We start from the raw sequence: 14,482 nt of genomic DNA, 5'->3' as shown, positions 1-14,482 counted from the left end.
CTGCCATTACCCGATTACCCTGTGTGTGTGTGTGTATATATAGTGGGTGTCGGTCTGTGTTCGTTGTCGGCTCGTCTGTGTTTCATGGTGTCTGTTCCTCGTCTGTGTCTCTCTGCCTCCCACCCCATTTGTATGATCCGGTTTGTTATTTAGCTCACCCAGTTTAGGTTTATGTTCTGTCATGCCCTCAGTTCTGTTATTTGTACACTGTAAATTAAACCCTCACTCTTATCATCATATCGGCTGTCTGCATTTTGGGTCCTCCGTTTCCTCCACACCACACGGCTCACCCCGCCAGCCGTGACAGTACGAGCCGACCACAAGATGGATCCAGCAGCTTTGTCTGGGGAGAGCGACCTCGCACGCATCCAACGCCTGATGGACTGGGTAACCCACACCACCAACGCAAGTGCGAAAGTGGTGTGGTTAAAAGCCATCGAGGCAATTCTGGAAGGGAATTCCTACCTCTGCCAGTTCGAGGGACTTTCGGACTTAATTCGCAACCTGCGTAAAGCCCGGGAGGTGGTGCAAGCTCGGGAATCCACAGACTTTGTCCAGCAGCAGCGGACTACGGCCGCCCCGGAACAGCCACGTCAGCTTCTCCCGCCGGAGGTTTTGCCCGGCCCGCCGGAGGTTTTGCCCGGCCCGCCGGAGGTTTTGCCCGGCCCGCCGGAGTCGTCCGCAGGGAGGAGGCGACGATCGCGCCGTCGGCGCGTCACCCCACAGCTGAATATTAGGACTATAGCACTGCAGGCTGTGAGAGACACACCAAACAATCCTGCAAACGTTCCTCAAGAGCTGACCAGTTCTGAGACTGAGACGCACTCCAGGGCCTCCCCAGAGGCTGGGTTTCAGCCCCCAGCAGACTCTGGACCCCTGGAGGTAAAGAAGCCAGCTGAGGACTGCACCCGGCTGTCGCTGCCTGAGCTGAGTCAATGCTCGGTGCAGCTGCAGTCAGCTTTGTGTTTGCCAGAGGCCACCGTGCCTGCTGGTTCTGATTTGTTCCTGCCAGAGGCCCGTGCGCCTGCTGGTTCTGATCCGTTCCTGCCAGAGGTCCCCGCGCCTGCTGGTTCTGATCCATCCCTGCCAGAGGTCCCCGCGCCTGCTGGTTCTGATCCATCCCTGCCAGAGGTCCCCACGCCTGCTGGTTCTGATCCGTCCCTGCCAGAGGTCCCCACGCCTGCTGGTTCTGATCCATCCCTGCCAGAGGTCTCCACGCCTGCTGGTTCTGTTCTGTGTGTGCCAGGGGCTCCAGTGCCCACTGGTTCTGAGACTGTTTTCGCTGGGGGGCCCGGGGAGCCCGTCCAGCCTCCTGTCTCGTCCGCTGGAGGGCCCGAGGAGCCCGTCCAGCCTTCTGTCTCGTCCGCTGGAGGGCCCGAGGAGCCCGTCCAGCCTCCTGTCTCGTCCGCTGGAGGGCCCGAGGAGCCCGTCCAGCCCCAAGACTCGTCAGCTGGAGGTTCAGGAGAACCCAGCCAGCTTCCTGCCTCGTCAGCTGGAGGGCCCGAGGAGCCCGTCCAGCCCCAAGACTCGTCCGCTGGAGGGCCCGAGGAGCCCGTCCAGCCCCAAGACTCGTCAGCTGGAGGTTCAGGAGAACCCAGCCAGCTTCCTGCCTCGTCAGCTGGAGGGCCCGAGGAGCCCGTCCAGCCGCCAGCTGCAGCCTCATCATCCTCGCCGGCTGCCGCTTCATCCACACCGCCAGCTGCAGCAGCAGCGGCTTCATCCTCGCCAGCTGCAGCAGCAGCGGCTTCACCCTCGCCAGCTGCAGCCTCCGTGTCTTCACCCTCGCCAGCTGCAGCCTCCGTGTCTTCACCCTCGCCAGCTGCAGCCTCCGTGTCTTCACCCTCATCGTCGCCTGGTCCAGCTCCGGCTTCAGCCTCGCCTGGTCCAGCCTCTGCATCAGCCTCGCCTGGTCCAGCCTCTGCATCCGCTTCGCCTGGTCCAGCCTCTGCATCCGCTTCGCCTGGTCCAGCCTCTGCATCAGCCTCGCCTGGTCCAGCCTCGTCTGGTGCTGCAGGGGCCACGCCACCTTCAGGTCCCAAACTGCCGCCTCGACGTCGGCGGTCATCTGCCAGGCCACTTGTTGGGCGTCATCGTCGATATGGACGACCTCCCACAGGCCGCCGCTACCTTCCGCGCGGCCGGCCTCCGGACTTGTGTCGTCGCCGCCGTTGCCGTCCGCACGGTCGGCCGCCTGAACTGTTTCCCCGTCGTCGCCGCTGCCGTGTGCATGGCCGGCCTCCTGACCTGTTTCCCCGTCGTCGCCGCTGCCGTGTGCATGGCCGGCCTCCTGAACTATGTTTTGGGACCCTGTTTGGGAACTCCAGTCTGTGTTGTGTTTTGGACAATCTGTTTGGCCCACTGGAGCTTGTTTTTTGTTTGGTTGTGGTCCCTCCGTCCTGGACCCCCCGCCGCCCGCCCTGGGTTGGTCGTCTGTTTTTGTTTTGGGCTGTCTGGAGCCAGCCCTTGGAGGGGGGGTACTGTCATGGTCCTGGGTCGGTGACCCAGCGCTTTGAGTTTGTTATTAGTATTTTCTAGTTTATTCTGTTTTGTATTGGTGGTTGGGGTTTGGTTGTGTTTATTTTCCCTACCTGCGTCTCCCTCGGTGCTCTGTTCATGTCCCCGTGTTGTTATGTAAAACAGTCTGTGTGTTTCCTGTTTTACTTTGTAGGGTTGTGTCTCGTTATGTCCATTAGTTCCAGCTGTGTCCCCGCCTGTCTGCCATTACCCGATTACCCTGTGTGTGTGTGTGTGTATATATAGTGGGTGTCGGTCTGTGTTCGTTGTCGGCTCGTCTGTGTTTCATGGTGTCTGTTCCTCGTCTGTGTCTCTCTGCCTCCCACCCCATTTGTATGATCCGGTTTGTTATTTAGCTCACCCAGTTTAGGTTTATGTTCTGTCATGCCCTCAGTTCTGTTATTTGTACACTGTAAATTAAACCCTCACTCTTATCATCATATCGGCTGTCTGCATTTTGGGTCCTCCGTTTCCTCCACACCACACGGCTCACCCCGCCAGCCGTGACAAATATATCCTATCTAGTATCTAGGCTTTCGGTCACATGACATTGTCTAGCCAATAGGAAAAATTCTCTTAATAATACCAAATTGTGCAATAGCGGACTATCTTCTCACCTTTGGATGTCCTCAGGTGTGTTGTTGTAAATGTGGCAGCGGGCAATAACTGAGCTAAAAAAGAAAGAAAGAAAGAAAAGAAAACAGCTTCTCCCGTAATTTTTCCTTCTCGTGTTGATCAGAACATTAATATCTCAAATGTTTGATTTGAAGAAAGAGTGGAGCATCTCCTTTGCAGGATGCGGGTTCATGGGGATTTACTATGTTGGTGCCACCAGTTGTATCCTTGAACGGTTCCCTCGGTTCATAGAAGACGCCTCTAAAATCTATGGAGCCTCTGCAGGGGCTTTGACGGCTGCTGTTCTTACTTTGGGAATACCCCTAGGTGAGTTTTTAGCTTCTTCTATACCTTCACGACCTCCATTTATCTTCTATGTAGACAAAACATAGAATCTATTATCTAATAGGCAGATATAACAATAGTGAAGAAAGAGGCAATGCCGCTATCAGCATAATATATATATAGTTTTTGCAAAACTGCAGTTAAGTCATAAATCACTTTTTTATGATAAAATGTATTGCTGTTCCGATGGTGGAAAACTGAGCGCAAACAAACATTTGTGGGAAATTACAAAGTATTGCTAGAGCTAAATCAATTGCCTGAATCATAAAAAAAAACAACCTTTGCTGTTTAGTTATAAAAACTAACTAAAAGATTTGTGTCCTATGTAAAAGATCCACTGTGATGGAAAAACTGAGATATGCAATGTACTTGTATTTGTCTGATATTATCAAAAAAGAGAAGAATTTATATGCAGATGTTGGCCCTTGAACAAAAATGACTTTGGCACCCCTAAGTTATTGTTTTAATTCTCACAACGTTTTTCCTCTCTCCCATCTTTGATTGTCTGCACTTTGCCAGAGATGGTTCTAGTCCCCTCTGATGTTGCTGCATCTTATTTGATTTAAAGAAAAACACATACACAGGAAAAGTAAAGTACATTGGCCTAGTGAGCTTACTCAGTATCTCTGATTGTGACAAGGGAAAGGAAAACAACTTTAGTACAGTGACTGAAGAATTGGCTCTCTGAGTCTCTGTAACAGTTATCGGCTATGATTTTTCTAATATCTTGTTCTGTATTTTTTTTTTTTTTTTTTAAATCTGGTGATGTTTTGAATCTGGTGAGTCTATTTGATATTGGATTCACATCATTAAGACTTATCTAACTGTTCAGTGACCCCTAACACCCTCTGGATAGGGAATTGTCTAGCCAATAGGGTGAGGTCTTTTCCAAGCCTGGAAGACACTGCTCCCAACAAGCTATAAATGTTTAATCACAGGATAAAGGTAATCATTCAGAAAAACTTTGCATTCATTTACAGCAACCCTTATGTCTTAAGGCCCAAGTGGACCCAAGGATCAAGGGTTCAGATTTTTTCTTTAGCTAGATACAGAATCACTCATGTGTTACACAATCATAATAGGTCACTTTATCTCAAATCAGCCAATTCTTAAAATCTTTCCTGCTGGTACAAAGTTTCTTAACTTCACAATGAACCAGGCTCTGCAGTTTGAGACGGACATTAAAATGTGTGATAACTTGCTAGTTAAAATATGAAAAAAGTCCAGTGCTCCTGCAAAGTTCCATATTTGATCGCTCATTAATAAAAAAAAATTAAAAAGGCAATTAGTGACAGTTTTTGAATGAATGTAGCTGAATTTTACAATACTGCAAAATAAAGTATGAAGACTTCTTTTTTGCCTGAGACTCTTAGCCACAATTATGAAAAAAAAAAACCCTTTTTATTCAGCTTTCATGCTGGATTGACCAAATGTGACAAGGTGTACCACAAAAAGAAAAATATCAGAAGATAGTTTCATCCAATTCAAACAAAAATCTGGAGTTTTCAGATAGTACTTTAATTTATTTTATTTTCAAGATTTTAAGTTACCCAATTGTAGAATATTTACTGTTAAACCTTCCCCAATTTGTATAAAAATGTTATCATTTATAGTGTGGATGTAGAAAGAAAAAAGTAAACTAAAAAAAAAGCAAATTATACAATACAATACAACTTTATTTATAGAGCACATTTAAAAACCAACGGTATGCCGAAGTGCTTCACATAAAAGACAGAAAATAAGACAAAAATATTATAAAAATTAAATATTATTAAATATTATAGGACCATAACCAAGTACCAATTATGCTAACAGGTCAGTGTCACTAATACACAGGAATAGCATAAAATGCTAAAAAATGTTAAAATGACAAAGCCATTAAAAATATGTATAAAAGGTAAAATAGACGAAGTCCAGGGATTAGATACAGGCATTAACTAGCAGGAAAGGCAAGGTTAAATAAATAGGTTTTTAACCGTGATTTAATGATTGGATAGAATCAGACGCGCGGATAGCAATAGGAAGGTTATTCCATAAATCTGGGGCAGCAAAGGCAATTGCACGGTCACCTCTAGACTTCAGACAAGATTTTGGCTGCACCAGGAGTAACCGAGTAGATGATCTCAGTGCTCGAGCGGGAATGTACAAACTAAGGAGCTTGATAAGGTAGCTCGGGGCTGCCTTGTTGACAATTTTAAAAATAAGCAGCAGTAGTTTAAATTGGATGCGGTATTTAATGGGTAGCCAGTGCAGGTCAGCTAGAACAGGGGTAATAGAGGTATACCTCCCAGTTCCCGTCAGAAGGCGTGCTGACACATTTTGAACAGTTTACAGTCTATGAAGAAGGGCAGAATGAAAACCGAAATAAAGGGAGTTGCAGTAATCCAGCCTAGAGGTCACAAAGGCGTGAATAAGCTTTTCCAGGTCTTTATAGAGAACATAATGCCTAGCCTTGGAAATGACACGCAGTTGGTAGAAACTAGATCTAACTACAGCGGACACTTGTTTATCAAATTTAAAAGAGCTATCCAGCAACACGCCCAAATTGCTAACAGTGTCAGAGAGGGAGTTGGCAAGGGAACCAAAGGCATCACGAAATTGTCTGTGAAGAATATTGCTATCAAATACCATGATTTCAGTTTTCTTATCATTTAAGATAAGAGAGTTTCCTAAGAGCCACTCTTTGACCTCACACATGCACTCTTGAAAGCAGTGCAGAGACGGAGCAGGATCATTAGCAAGTTCAAAGTAGATCTGTCAGCATAACAATGATAAGCGATATTGTATTTCTCAAAGATTGCGCCTATAGGGAGCATATACAGCGAGAATAGAATAGGGCCCAGCACAGATCCTTGAGGCACGCCACAGTAGACAGGTGCAGCGGAGGAAGAGCAGGTGCCCAGGTTGACCGAGAAGGACCTATTGAAGAAGTATGATTTAAACCAATCAAGGGCAACACCTCTAATGCCTACAGTATGCTCAAGCCTCGCTAACAAGATGCTGTGATCCACCATGTCAAAAGCCGAGGATAAATCCAATAGAATTAGGACCGCAGAGCGTCCAGTATCAGCAATTAGAAGAAGATCATTTAGGACTCTAAGCAAAGCTGTTTCAGTGCTGTGACGTGGTTTAAAGGCAGGCTGGAATTTATCAATAATATCATTTGCATCCAAATACGACTGGAGTTGTGAAAGAACTATCCTCTCGAGAATTTTAGACAGGAACAGGAGCTTAGAGATCGGTCTGTAATTAGCATAATCATTATAATCAAGGTTTCTTTTTTTTAAGACTGCGGCTGGACTACAGCATGTTTAAGAGCTGACAGGACACAGCCAGAGAGTAAAGAAGAATTCATTAAAGATAAAATACTGGATCCAATTACGTCGAAGCAGTCCTTGACTAAGGAGTGACACGGGCTCAAACTGATGGAAGGTTGATGAACAACCAGGAGTAGAAACAGGGCTCGACACTAAAGGAAGCGAGGACTTAAGAGAAGAAACTTTATCTAAGAAGTGAATTAAAAATTGTTCACAAAGAGCCGGAGAGCACACCAGCGGCATATCAGGACGGGGATTGACCACAGAATTACAAATTTTAAATAGCGTTCAAAGGTTGTGACCATGAGCCAGGATAATTTTTGATAAGAAAGCCACTTTGGCCATTTTAGCAGCAGTTTGAAATTTCGAGCGGCTGGCACGTAGGATTTCATAGGATACCTGGAGTTTATCTTTTTTCCACCTCCTCTCATCACGGCGGCAGACATTTAACCAGTATTGGGAAAAGGTTCTAGGGTGCTTCAATTTAATAGGTGCAACAACGTCAAAGATAGAGGAGCATATGGATACCTGTCACTCAGGTTCCAATATGGATCCGGGCGATGCGAGTAAGAGAATCGGAGATTTAGAAGTGTTTGTCTGTCGTAGGTTATTAGTGCACAACCACCTGCTGAGCATAAAACCAAAAAAAAATAAGGAGTACTATACCAAGGTCCAGTAAGAGGGGTAGGGAAGGTAAAAAGCAAAGGCACAGATGCCGACGAGGACGGCTTGCCATACACACTGGCGCCATCTTTGAAAAAGAAGTCCTGAGAGATTAATTAAACAAAAAACACCTTTTTTTTTAACAAATAACCATTCCAGTGCATGTGATATTGAGTTACTTTTGTTTATGCAGAGAAGTGCTGTGCCGACTTGATGTCAATAGCCAAAGAGGCTAGGAAGCACAAACTGGGACCCTTGCATCCATCTTTCAAACTGCTTCAGAGAGTGCAGGACACTCTGCTGAAGCATCTACCAGAAGATGCCCATGTTCGAGCCTCTGGGAAGCTCAGTGTGTCCCTGACCAGAGTGTCTGATGTGAAGAACGTACTAGTGTCAGAGTTTGACAGCAGAGAAGAACTCATTCAGGTATATTTTACAGCTTGGAGCCATTTTCATCCAGCAAAACTCTTCAAGGTTCAAGATACAATTTATTGTCAGGATTCCCAGCTTTATAAGTATACATAAAAAGGATCAGATATGATTATTGATTATACAGCTATCACTGTTTTCCTCATTGCTAAAATGGATTTAAAGGTACAGTGTGTAAAATCTCAACACTAGACGTCAGTAGATAGCAGTCACTCGAACTCTGTTTTATTACTCCTTTCCTGAATTTCTGTTTTCTATTTACACTGCAGGAAGCTATAAAACTTTGTTACAGAAGTCAGCTTGCTGCTGTTAGCTGCTGTTAATGAAACTTTCTTTAAAGTGGATCTAACATAGTTGGACTTGAACAATGAATAAACTCTCATATGATGTGAGAATGTAATCAAACTGTTTATTAGACGGAAAGTGTGATTTTTAGGATACTCGAAACTCACATTAGTTGGCATAATGTCAGCTTACAACCAGCTATTGTTGTTGTTTGGCCAACTCATTGTCAGCTGTGCACAGACAGGAGGGTCACATATTTAATCTTCTGACAATAAGTAACTGCAACTAGGAATAAATAAGCATGTTTATACATGTTTTCATGTGATAGAAACTTGACTTCAGTTCAGGAGATGAGGCCTGAGGTGAGAAGAAAGAGGCTGAGGTAGAAATGAGGGAGGAGAGAGCAGTGGTGGAGGAGGAGAAAGACATGATGGCAATATACATACTCATAAGGTATATATGTGCTTGATCTCTAGCTGCATCTATTAGGTGGATCAGTGACGTCCGTCTCAGCCACTGTATTCAAGATGGGAGAGCAACATGGCTCTTATTTATTTTTAAAGGATTTTAAAGGATAAATTCAAGTTCAAGAACGCATCAATTTGCTGGAAGATGTATTTACACAATAATTAATTTCTGTTTATGAGTACATTTTCTTCTGTTAAATAACCTAAAAAAAGTACCTACTGTACTGTTAAAGGCTGACCAGAAAGACAAGAGACAAGACAGGACAAGTAGAAGAGAATTTTTGAGAAACTAGGTAGAGGAATAATTCTGTTGCATGGATGAGTTTGTGTTTCTACATCCAACGTGACATAATATCTGACCTTTTCTAGGCCCTCATATGCAGCTGCTTCGTCCCTTTTTACTGTGGTGTCATTCCACCCAGATACCGTGGAGTGGTAAGTATATTAGAAAGGTTGAAATGACAACCCAGTTGACATTACAGCACATAAACAGAGTTACACTTAGTTGTGTAACAGTATTCTGGTTTCTATCTGTGCAGCTGGCAGCATATGGAGACATCTCAAAGCTCTGCTTGTGTCTTATCCTGATTTGTAAAACCAAGTTGAATTAAGGTTAAAGTAAATGTTATCTGGATGACATATATGCTAAAAGTGATTGAGCCTTCATCAGAAACGGTGTACAGTTTTTTCGGTGTTAAATAATCTGAATATCTGGTTCTATGTGGTTGTGACATGGACCAAGATTATACCTAATGACAAGCAGCTTACTTTTCCACTCAGCACTATGTGGACGGTGCCGTCACTGACAACCTGCCTGGTTGTCAACTGAAACAGACAATCACTTTCTCACCATATGCTGGCACGAGTGATATCTGCCCCCAGGCAAGCACACTAAACCTCCCTGAGGTACGCTTCAACAATGTCAGCATCCAGGTCAACTCAGAGAACCTCTACAGAGTGACCAGCACCTTCTTCCCTCCAGAGCCTGAGGTGTGTTACAGATTTGTGTAGATTTGTGTAGATTTGTGTAGATTTCTGTTATTTTCATCAGTTTGAATTTTTACAGGCAATGGCTGAAATTTGTCACAATGGCTACAGGGATGCTTTTCGTTTCCTACAAGTGAACAGTAAGGACGTTGATATTCATGAGAATAAACTGGCTCCAAAAGATTCAACTCAAAATAAAACAAAAGATACAAAATAGACCATTCCATAGAAGCGTTTGTCAGATTTGTTTTTCTTTACTCCTTATCACATTGGACTTCTTTGCTTATCACAGATCTGATCAGCAGTGAGTGTCCCATAAGAAATCTGGCGATCGATTCATTTAAATATGTCTGCTGTGAAGTGGTGAATGAGTCCAGCGTGAAGGCACAGCAGGATGGATTGAACACACTTCGGGAAGATCACTGGTGGTTGGATCCACACCTCGTAGAAAATCTCCCGATTGAAATTCAAAGGGGTAAGGACAGTTCGCCTGTGATGGTTTCAGCAGGGAAAATACAGCAGACAGATAATATACCATTGAGCCAGTGCAATCCTTTTTTTAATGCAGTCAAAGTAAATATGTTTTTTATTGTATTTGTGTCAGTGCTATGCGTGGCCTGCAGAGAGACACGTACTGCTGATGGTCTGTTCTCCTACATGACTGGGTACCTGCCAAAGAAAGTGACTTCTTACATACAGATCCCCTATTTTCTGCCTGTTGAGTTGGTCAGCTCTCTATCCCAGAGGTACTTACTTACTAGGGGTGCATCGATACACAAAATTCACGGTTCGGTTCGGTTCGGTTTGATACTTTGGTGTCACTTTTCGATATTTTTTCGATACAAAAAAAATGTTCATGCCTTTAATTTGTCATTTATTAAAATTATAAATATATATTTTAACTCAAACGTACAGCTTTTAAATGTAATGTTGCTGAAACAACAAAGTAATAAAATAATAAATCTGATTGAGGAATCACTCATCTTTGGAAAAGAGAGTTTATTACAGAGAAATGGCTCTTTCTAAAATAAAAGCTATACTATACGCTTCTTCTGGGCTATATTCTCAGCAGCATATTAAACATATCAGGTCCCCATAACAGGGCTCGCAAAATCGCTAGCCCGACGTCCCGGGGCTAGCGATTTTTCCAGTCGGGCTACCAAAATCTAACTCAGCCCTGCCCGTCGGGCTATCGTAGGAAGGAAAATATATGTCTATGCTTTTGCATTCTTTCGCCAATGTAGCTGAGTAATTATGTCATTGGCATCGATGAGCCACTGTCAATATGTGACATATTGAAATCGCGTTTGAATTTGCGCTTGTTTTTTGCTTTCACTTTCATTTTGCGATCGCGCGAACGGTGTGTAGAGAGCAGCAGCACTGATTGGTGAGTGACGATTAATTGCGCACCAATTCCTCTGACATCGTCTTATCACTCATTAGCTTACTATTCAAACGCGACAAGTGAAATCTCTCGCTGCAAGCTTAGACATGTGAGAGGTTGAGTGCGCAAAGAATCGCTGACCGTTCTGTAAGTGCCTGTGTTAAAGCAGCAGGATTTACGCTGGTATTTTAGTTCTGCTCAGCCAAATAAGACAGGTCAGGGTGAAGAAGGGGCAGCCAAAGAAAAGCCTACCACAAAACGGAAAAGTTATGACAAATCAGACTATGAGGCAAAAAGAAAGCGCAGGTTTTTTGGTTTCATGGACAAAAGAATTTCTGTGGCTGGAATATGACAAGCTAAATAACATGATGTTCTGCCAGGTGTGTTGTGAGTTTCATTTGATTTCTGAGTCGACAAGCACCTTTGTTACTGGGACCAGTAATTTTAAGAAAGACCCCATCAGAACCCATGAGAAATGCAAGAAATGCATTATTGCCCAGTCTGCAGCATCTTTCCCAGAACAAACAGCAATTGCAAAAAAACATACTAAAAATAAACCAAGCACAACAAGAACTCCTGAAAAAGCTGTTTAGAACAGCGTGCTATAAGAGTGAACTATATTGGCAAAATTTAGCAGTCTTTGCAAACTTCAAAAAGCAAATGGCCTAGATCTTGGTTCCACTTACCTCTTACCCGTGACTTCAGTGGAAATTTCAGATTTAGGATCTGACACAGACTGATTCTGTCCTACACAGTTCTTTCAGTTCATAGAAATTTCTGTTCAATTTGAACCAAGTATTTGAGTTGATGGTTGTAATTTTTATACAGTTGTTGTGATTTGTATTTTAACAATTTTTTTTGATAAATTTTTGTTTCCGTTACAATATTATACTTTAATGTATAATATTGTAAAGGAAACAAAACATTAAAAAATAGCTTTCTTTTTTATTCGGGCTACTTAAATTTATTTTGGGCTACCAAAAACTGAAGAATGCCTGCCCGAAGGGCTACCAGAGATTTTGAAATTTTGCGAGCCTTGCATAAGGAGAATCATGTGCTAACGGCTGTCTAAATGACTCGGGTAAAGTTTGTAGCATGCTGCTTGTTGTTTTTGTCTGTTTCCACTTGTCTTTGCACTAGGATGATGTCGGCGTAAATGTGCAGTCATATCCGCTGTGTTCCCACTAGTGCTGTCAGCTCTAATCTGAAATGACGTTAACGCCACAACACTGCAAATCTCCGTTAATGAGCTACCGCGGATTGCTCCATGCGTGGGGCTGGACAGCGTCAACACGTTAACGAGCTAACTGCGCTAACGCAGTAGTTCCCACCAATGTAATTGAGCATTGCTGTGCACATCCGACATACTGTTTTACTTTAGTCCATGACACGCTTACCTTCAGGGTCATACGTCACATGAAAACCAAAATAGTTCCAAACGCCAGATCTAAATTAAGGTGGGGGAGGTTCAATTTGCCATGTTGCAACGAGCTTAGCTTCTGTCTCGCTAGCTTGCGCTGTGCTCAGTGGATCTGCGCTCGACAGTGCAGCCTAGGTGGAGTAGTCGAGCGCAGATCCACTGAGCGCTCAACACAGACAGCATCGTCAGAAGAAAAGTTGATAAAATAAATTAAAAATTTTGTATTGTTCGATACACACGATACACGTACCGAACCGAAAGCACTGTATCGAACGGTTCAATATCGATACGAGTATCGTTGCACCCCTATTACTTACTATTCTTTATGTTGGATCCACCACATTCAAATGATTTATGCTTACACTGAGCGCTTTTCTTCCCTGTGATCTTAAAATCAAAAACTGTTCTTTTGTTGTTGATGCCAAAAATGTATTTTTCATTCTCAACTACTAAACCGGGCGAACATTATTTAGTTTTTACTGTCAGTTATTTTTGTCAGAAGTAAAAATTTAAAAGGGATTTTCATTCTGGACCAATATTTCGGTCTAACCTTTAATGTAGGATTTTATACAGTTTATTTCCCCTTTAGTGATAATGCCGATTTTACATCAAAGTGCCAAGTGCTTTGACCTTTCACAGCTATTATGGATTAATGTGTTTCTATTTCTTTGATTGCTTCTTTCAGATTAGTTTACTGGATTCCAGATCTACAGAGGGACATGAGCTGTCTTTATAGCATGGTTGGAGACATATACAAACAAGCATTGAAGGACAACAAGGAGGAGAGTGATAGGTAGGCAGTGAAATGATAAACTCTTGATAAATGAGCAGGTTGTAATGTGATTTCACTGGTGCAGACATGATATCATATCTCAAAGTACAAATGAGATAAATGTAGTCCTTAGTTTTATAGATGTCCTGAACCAAAGATTTGGATAACATGATTAAAATCTGGATAAGATAATTGTTGAAAAATCTATCATTAGATTTATTTCTTGGAACAATGGTCATGAGATGTTCTGACAGTGGATTCAGAAGATTTTCCACACACATATTAATTTCAATGTTTGTTTTTCCAGTGAACCACCTCTGCGCAGATCTAAAAGCCTGCCGTTAGGCCTGAACCTGTGCAGTGAAGGAGATATAAACAATTCCTCAGTGACCCCAGAAGCCACTTCTGCCTCTAGCCGTACCTTTACGTGCAACACACACAGTACATTGGCTCACATGCTTCTGATACCACCCACTGGCAGTGACACGTCTGGGTTTAATGAAACCACCCTAAAACCAAGTGCAGGTAGAGGCTGGGGTTTGGGCAGAGTTACGGGATGGCTGGGAAATTCAACCAAACAAACTTGAAATCTCAAGAAAAAAACCCCCATTAACAAGCAAAAACAACTGTGATTGTGTGTAGCCCAGTCTGAGAAACTGCAAGACATATTATCTTTTTGGCAGCAGCTGGCAACATCAGCTAATCAAAGAAAACAAATAAATAAACAAATAATGACTTACAATAATCTTTTTTGCTACTGTAATAGGATATAATGAAAAAGAAAATAATTTATTTGTGTCATCATGCCTAGATTACTTCAATGCCCTGTTTACAAACTTAGATAAATCATCTCTTTCTTGCCTACAAACTATGCAAAATGGCATGGCCGGATTACCATGTTCTAGTAAGCAAGCTCACATTGCTCATTTTTTAAATTTAAAAGTATTGTATTTACACTAAATAGAGAGGCTGTAGTATATTTACCCCATCTTCTCCTTAAACACACTGCTATTGGCTGTCTTTGATCACAGGCTCAGTCAGTTGTTCCTCACACATCACTGAACACTAAGGGTGGACAGAGCCCTTCAGACACTGGCACTAAGGGCTTGAGATGGTCTCCTACTACAACTATACATACCTGACTCTGTGGACTCCTTTAAAATGCATTTGCAAACTTGTCTTTCATATGTATATATTCCTGCTATTTTTTATTGTGATTCTTCCAAGTTTTATTTTGTTTATTCTGTAAACTTGTATGGCTCTTTGTGACTACATAGCTGTATA

General features: G+C 43.2%; 2 protein-coding genes across 3 annotated transcripts; one reads left to right on the top strand and one right to left on the bottom strand.

Moving 5' to 3' along the window:
- Positions 1 to 739: 739 nt before the first annotated feature.
- On the bottom strand, positions 740 to 2,065 carry LOC148102017 (uncharacterized). The gene is made up of 3 exons (XM_087844611.1): positions 1,649 to 2,065; positions 1,220 to 1,312; positions 740 to 1,141 (listed from the first exon to the last, which is right to left on the bottom strand). Exons 1-3 carry the CDS (start codon positions 2,063 to 2,065, stop codon positions 740 to 742), a joined length of 912 nt encoding a protein of 303 aa, XP_087700737.1.
- A 1,079-nt stretch (positions 2,066 to 3,144) lies between these two features.
- On the top strand, positions 3,145 to 14,410 carry LOC148102016 (patatin-like phospholipase domain-containing protein 2). 2 transcript variants are annotated; one of them, XM_087844400.1, is made up of 9 exons: positions 3,145 to 3,456; positions 7,648 to 7,880; positions 9,005 to 9,070; positions 9,416 to 9,625; positions 9,702 to 9,762; positions 9,915 to 10,097; positions 10,227 to 10,287; positions 13,112 to 13,219; positions 13,506 to 14,410. In XM_087844400.1, the coding sequence occupies exons 1-9, from the start codon at positions 3,270 to 3,272 to the stop codon at positions 13,783 to 13,785; spliced, it is 1,389 nt and encodes a 462-aa protein (XP_087700526.1). In that variant the 5' UTR covers positions 3,145 to 3,269; the 3' UTR covers positions 13,786 to 14,410. The 2 variants fall into 2 exon arrangements, with proteins under 2 accessions (XP_087700526.1, XP_087700525.1); XM_087844399.1 differs by having other exon boundaries at positions 10,227 to 10,368.
- Positions 14,411 to 14,482: the final 72 nt, after the last annotated feature.

Source organism: Neolamprologus brichardi, chromosome 7 (assembly GCF_056152115.1).
Source record: "Neolamprologus brichardi isolate AB-2024 chromosome 7, ASM5615211v1, whole genome shotgun sequence".
NCBI classification, from domain to species: domain Eukaryota; kingdom Metazoa; phylum Chordata; class Actinopteri; order Cichliformes; family Cichlidae; genus Neolamprologus; species Neolamprologus brichardi.
Note: the sequence above shows the minus strand (reverse complement) of the source record. Positions and strands in the feature narration are given on the sequence as shown.

Excerpts from the sequence above, each read along its gene's own strand:
- LOC148102017 (XM_087844611.1), bottom strand. The coding sequence starts at position 2,065 with ATGACCGCCGACGTCGAGGCGGCAGTTTGGGACCTGAAGGTGGCGTGG. Across the intron at positions 1,313-1,648 it reads GGATGATGAGGCTGCAGCTG|GAGGCTGGACGGGCTCCCCG; the intron begins GCGGCTGGACGG and ends CGGACGAGACAG. Across the intron at positions 1,142-1,219 it reads ACACAGAACAGAACCAGCAG|GCGTGGGGACCTCTGGCAGG; the intron begins GCGTGGAGACCT and ends CAGAACCAGCAG.
- LOC148102016 (XM_087844399.1), top strand. The coding sequence starts at position 3,270 with ATGTTTGATTTGAAGAAAGAGTGGAGCATCTCCTTTGCAGGATGCGGG. Across the intron at positions 9,071-9,415 it reads CACCCAGATACCGTGGAGTG|CACTATGTGGACGGTGCCGT; the intron begins GTAAGTATATTA and ends TTTTCCACTCAG. Across the intron at positions 13,220-13,505 it reads AACAAGGAGGAGAGTGATAG|TGAACCACCTCTGCGCAGAT; the intron begins GTAGGCAGTGAA and ends TTGTTTTTCCAG.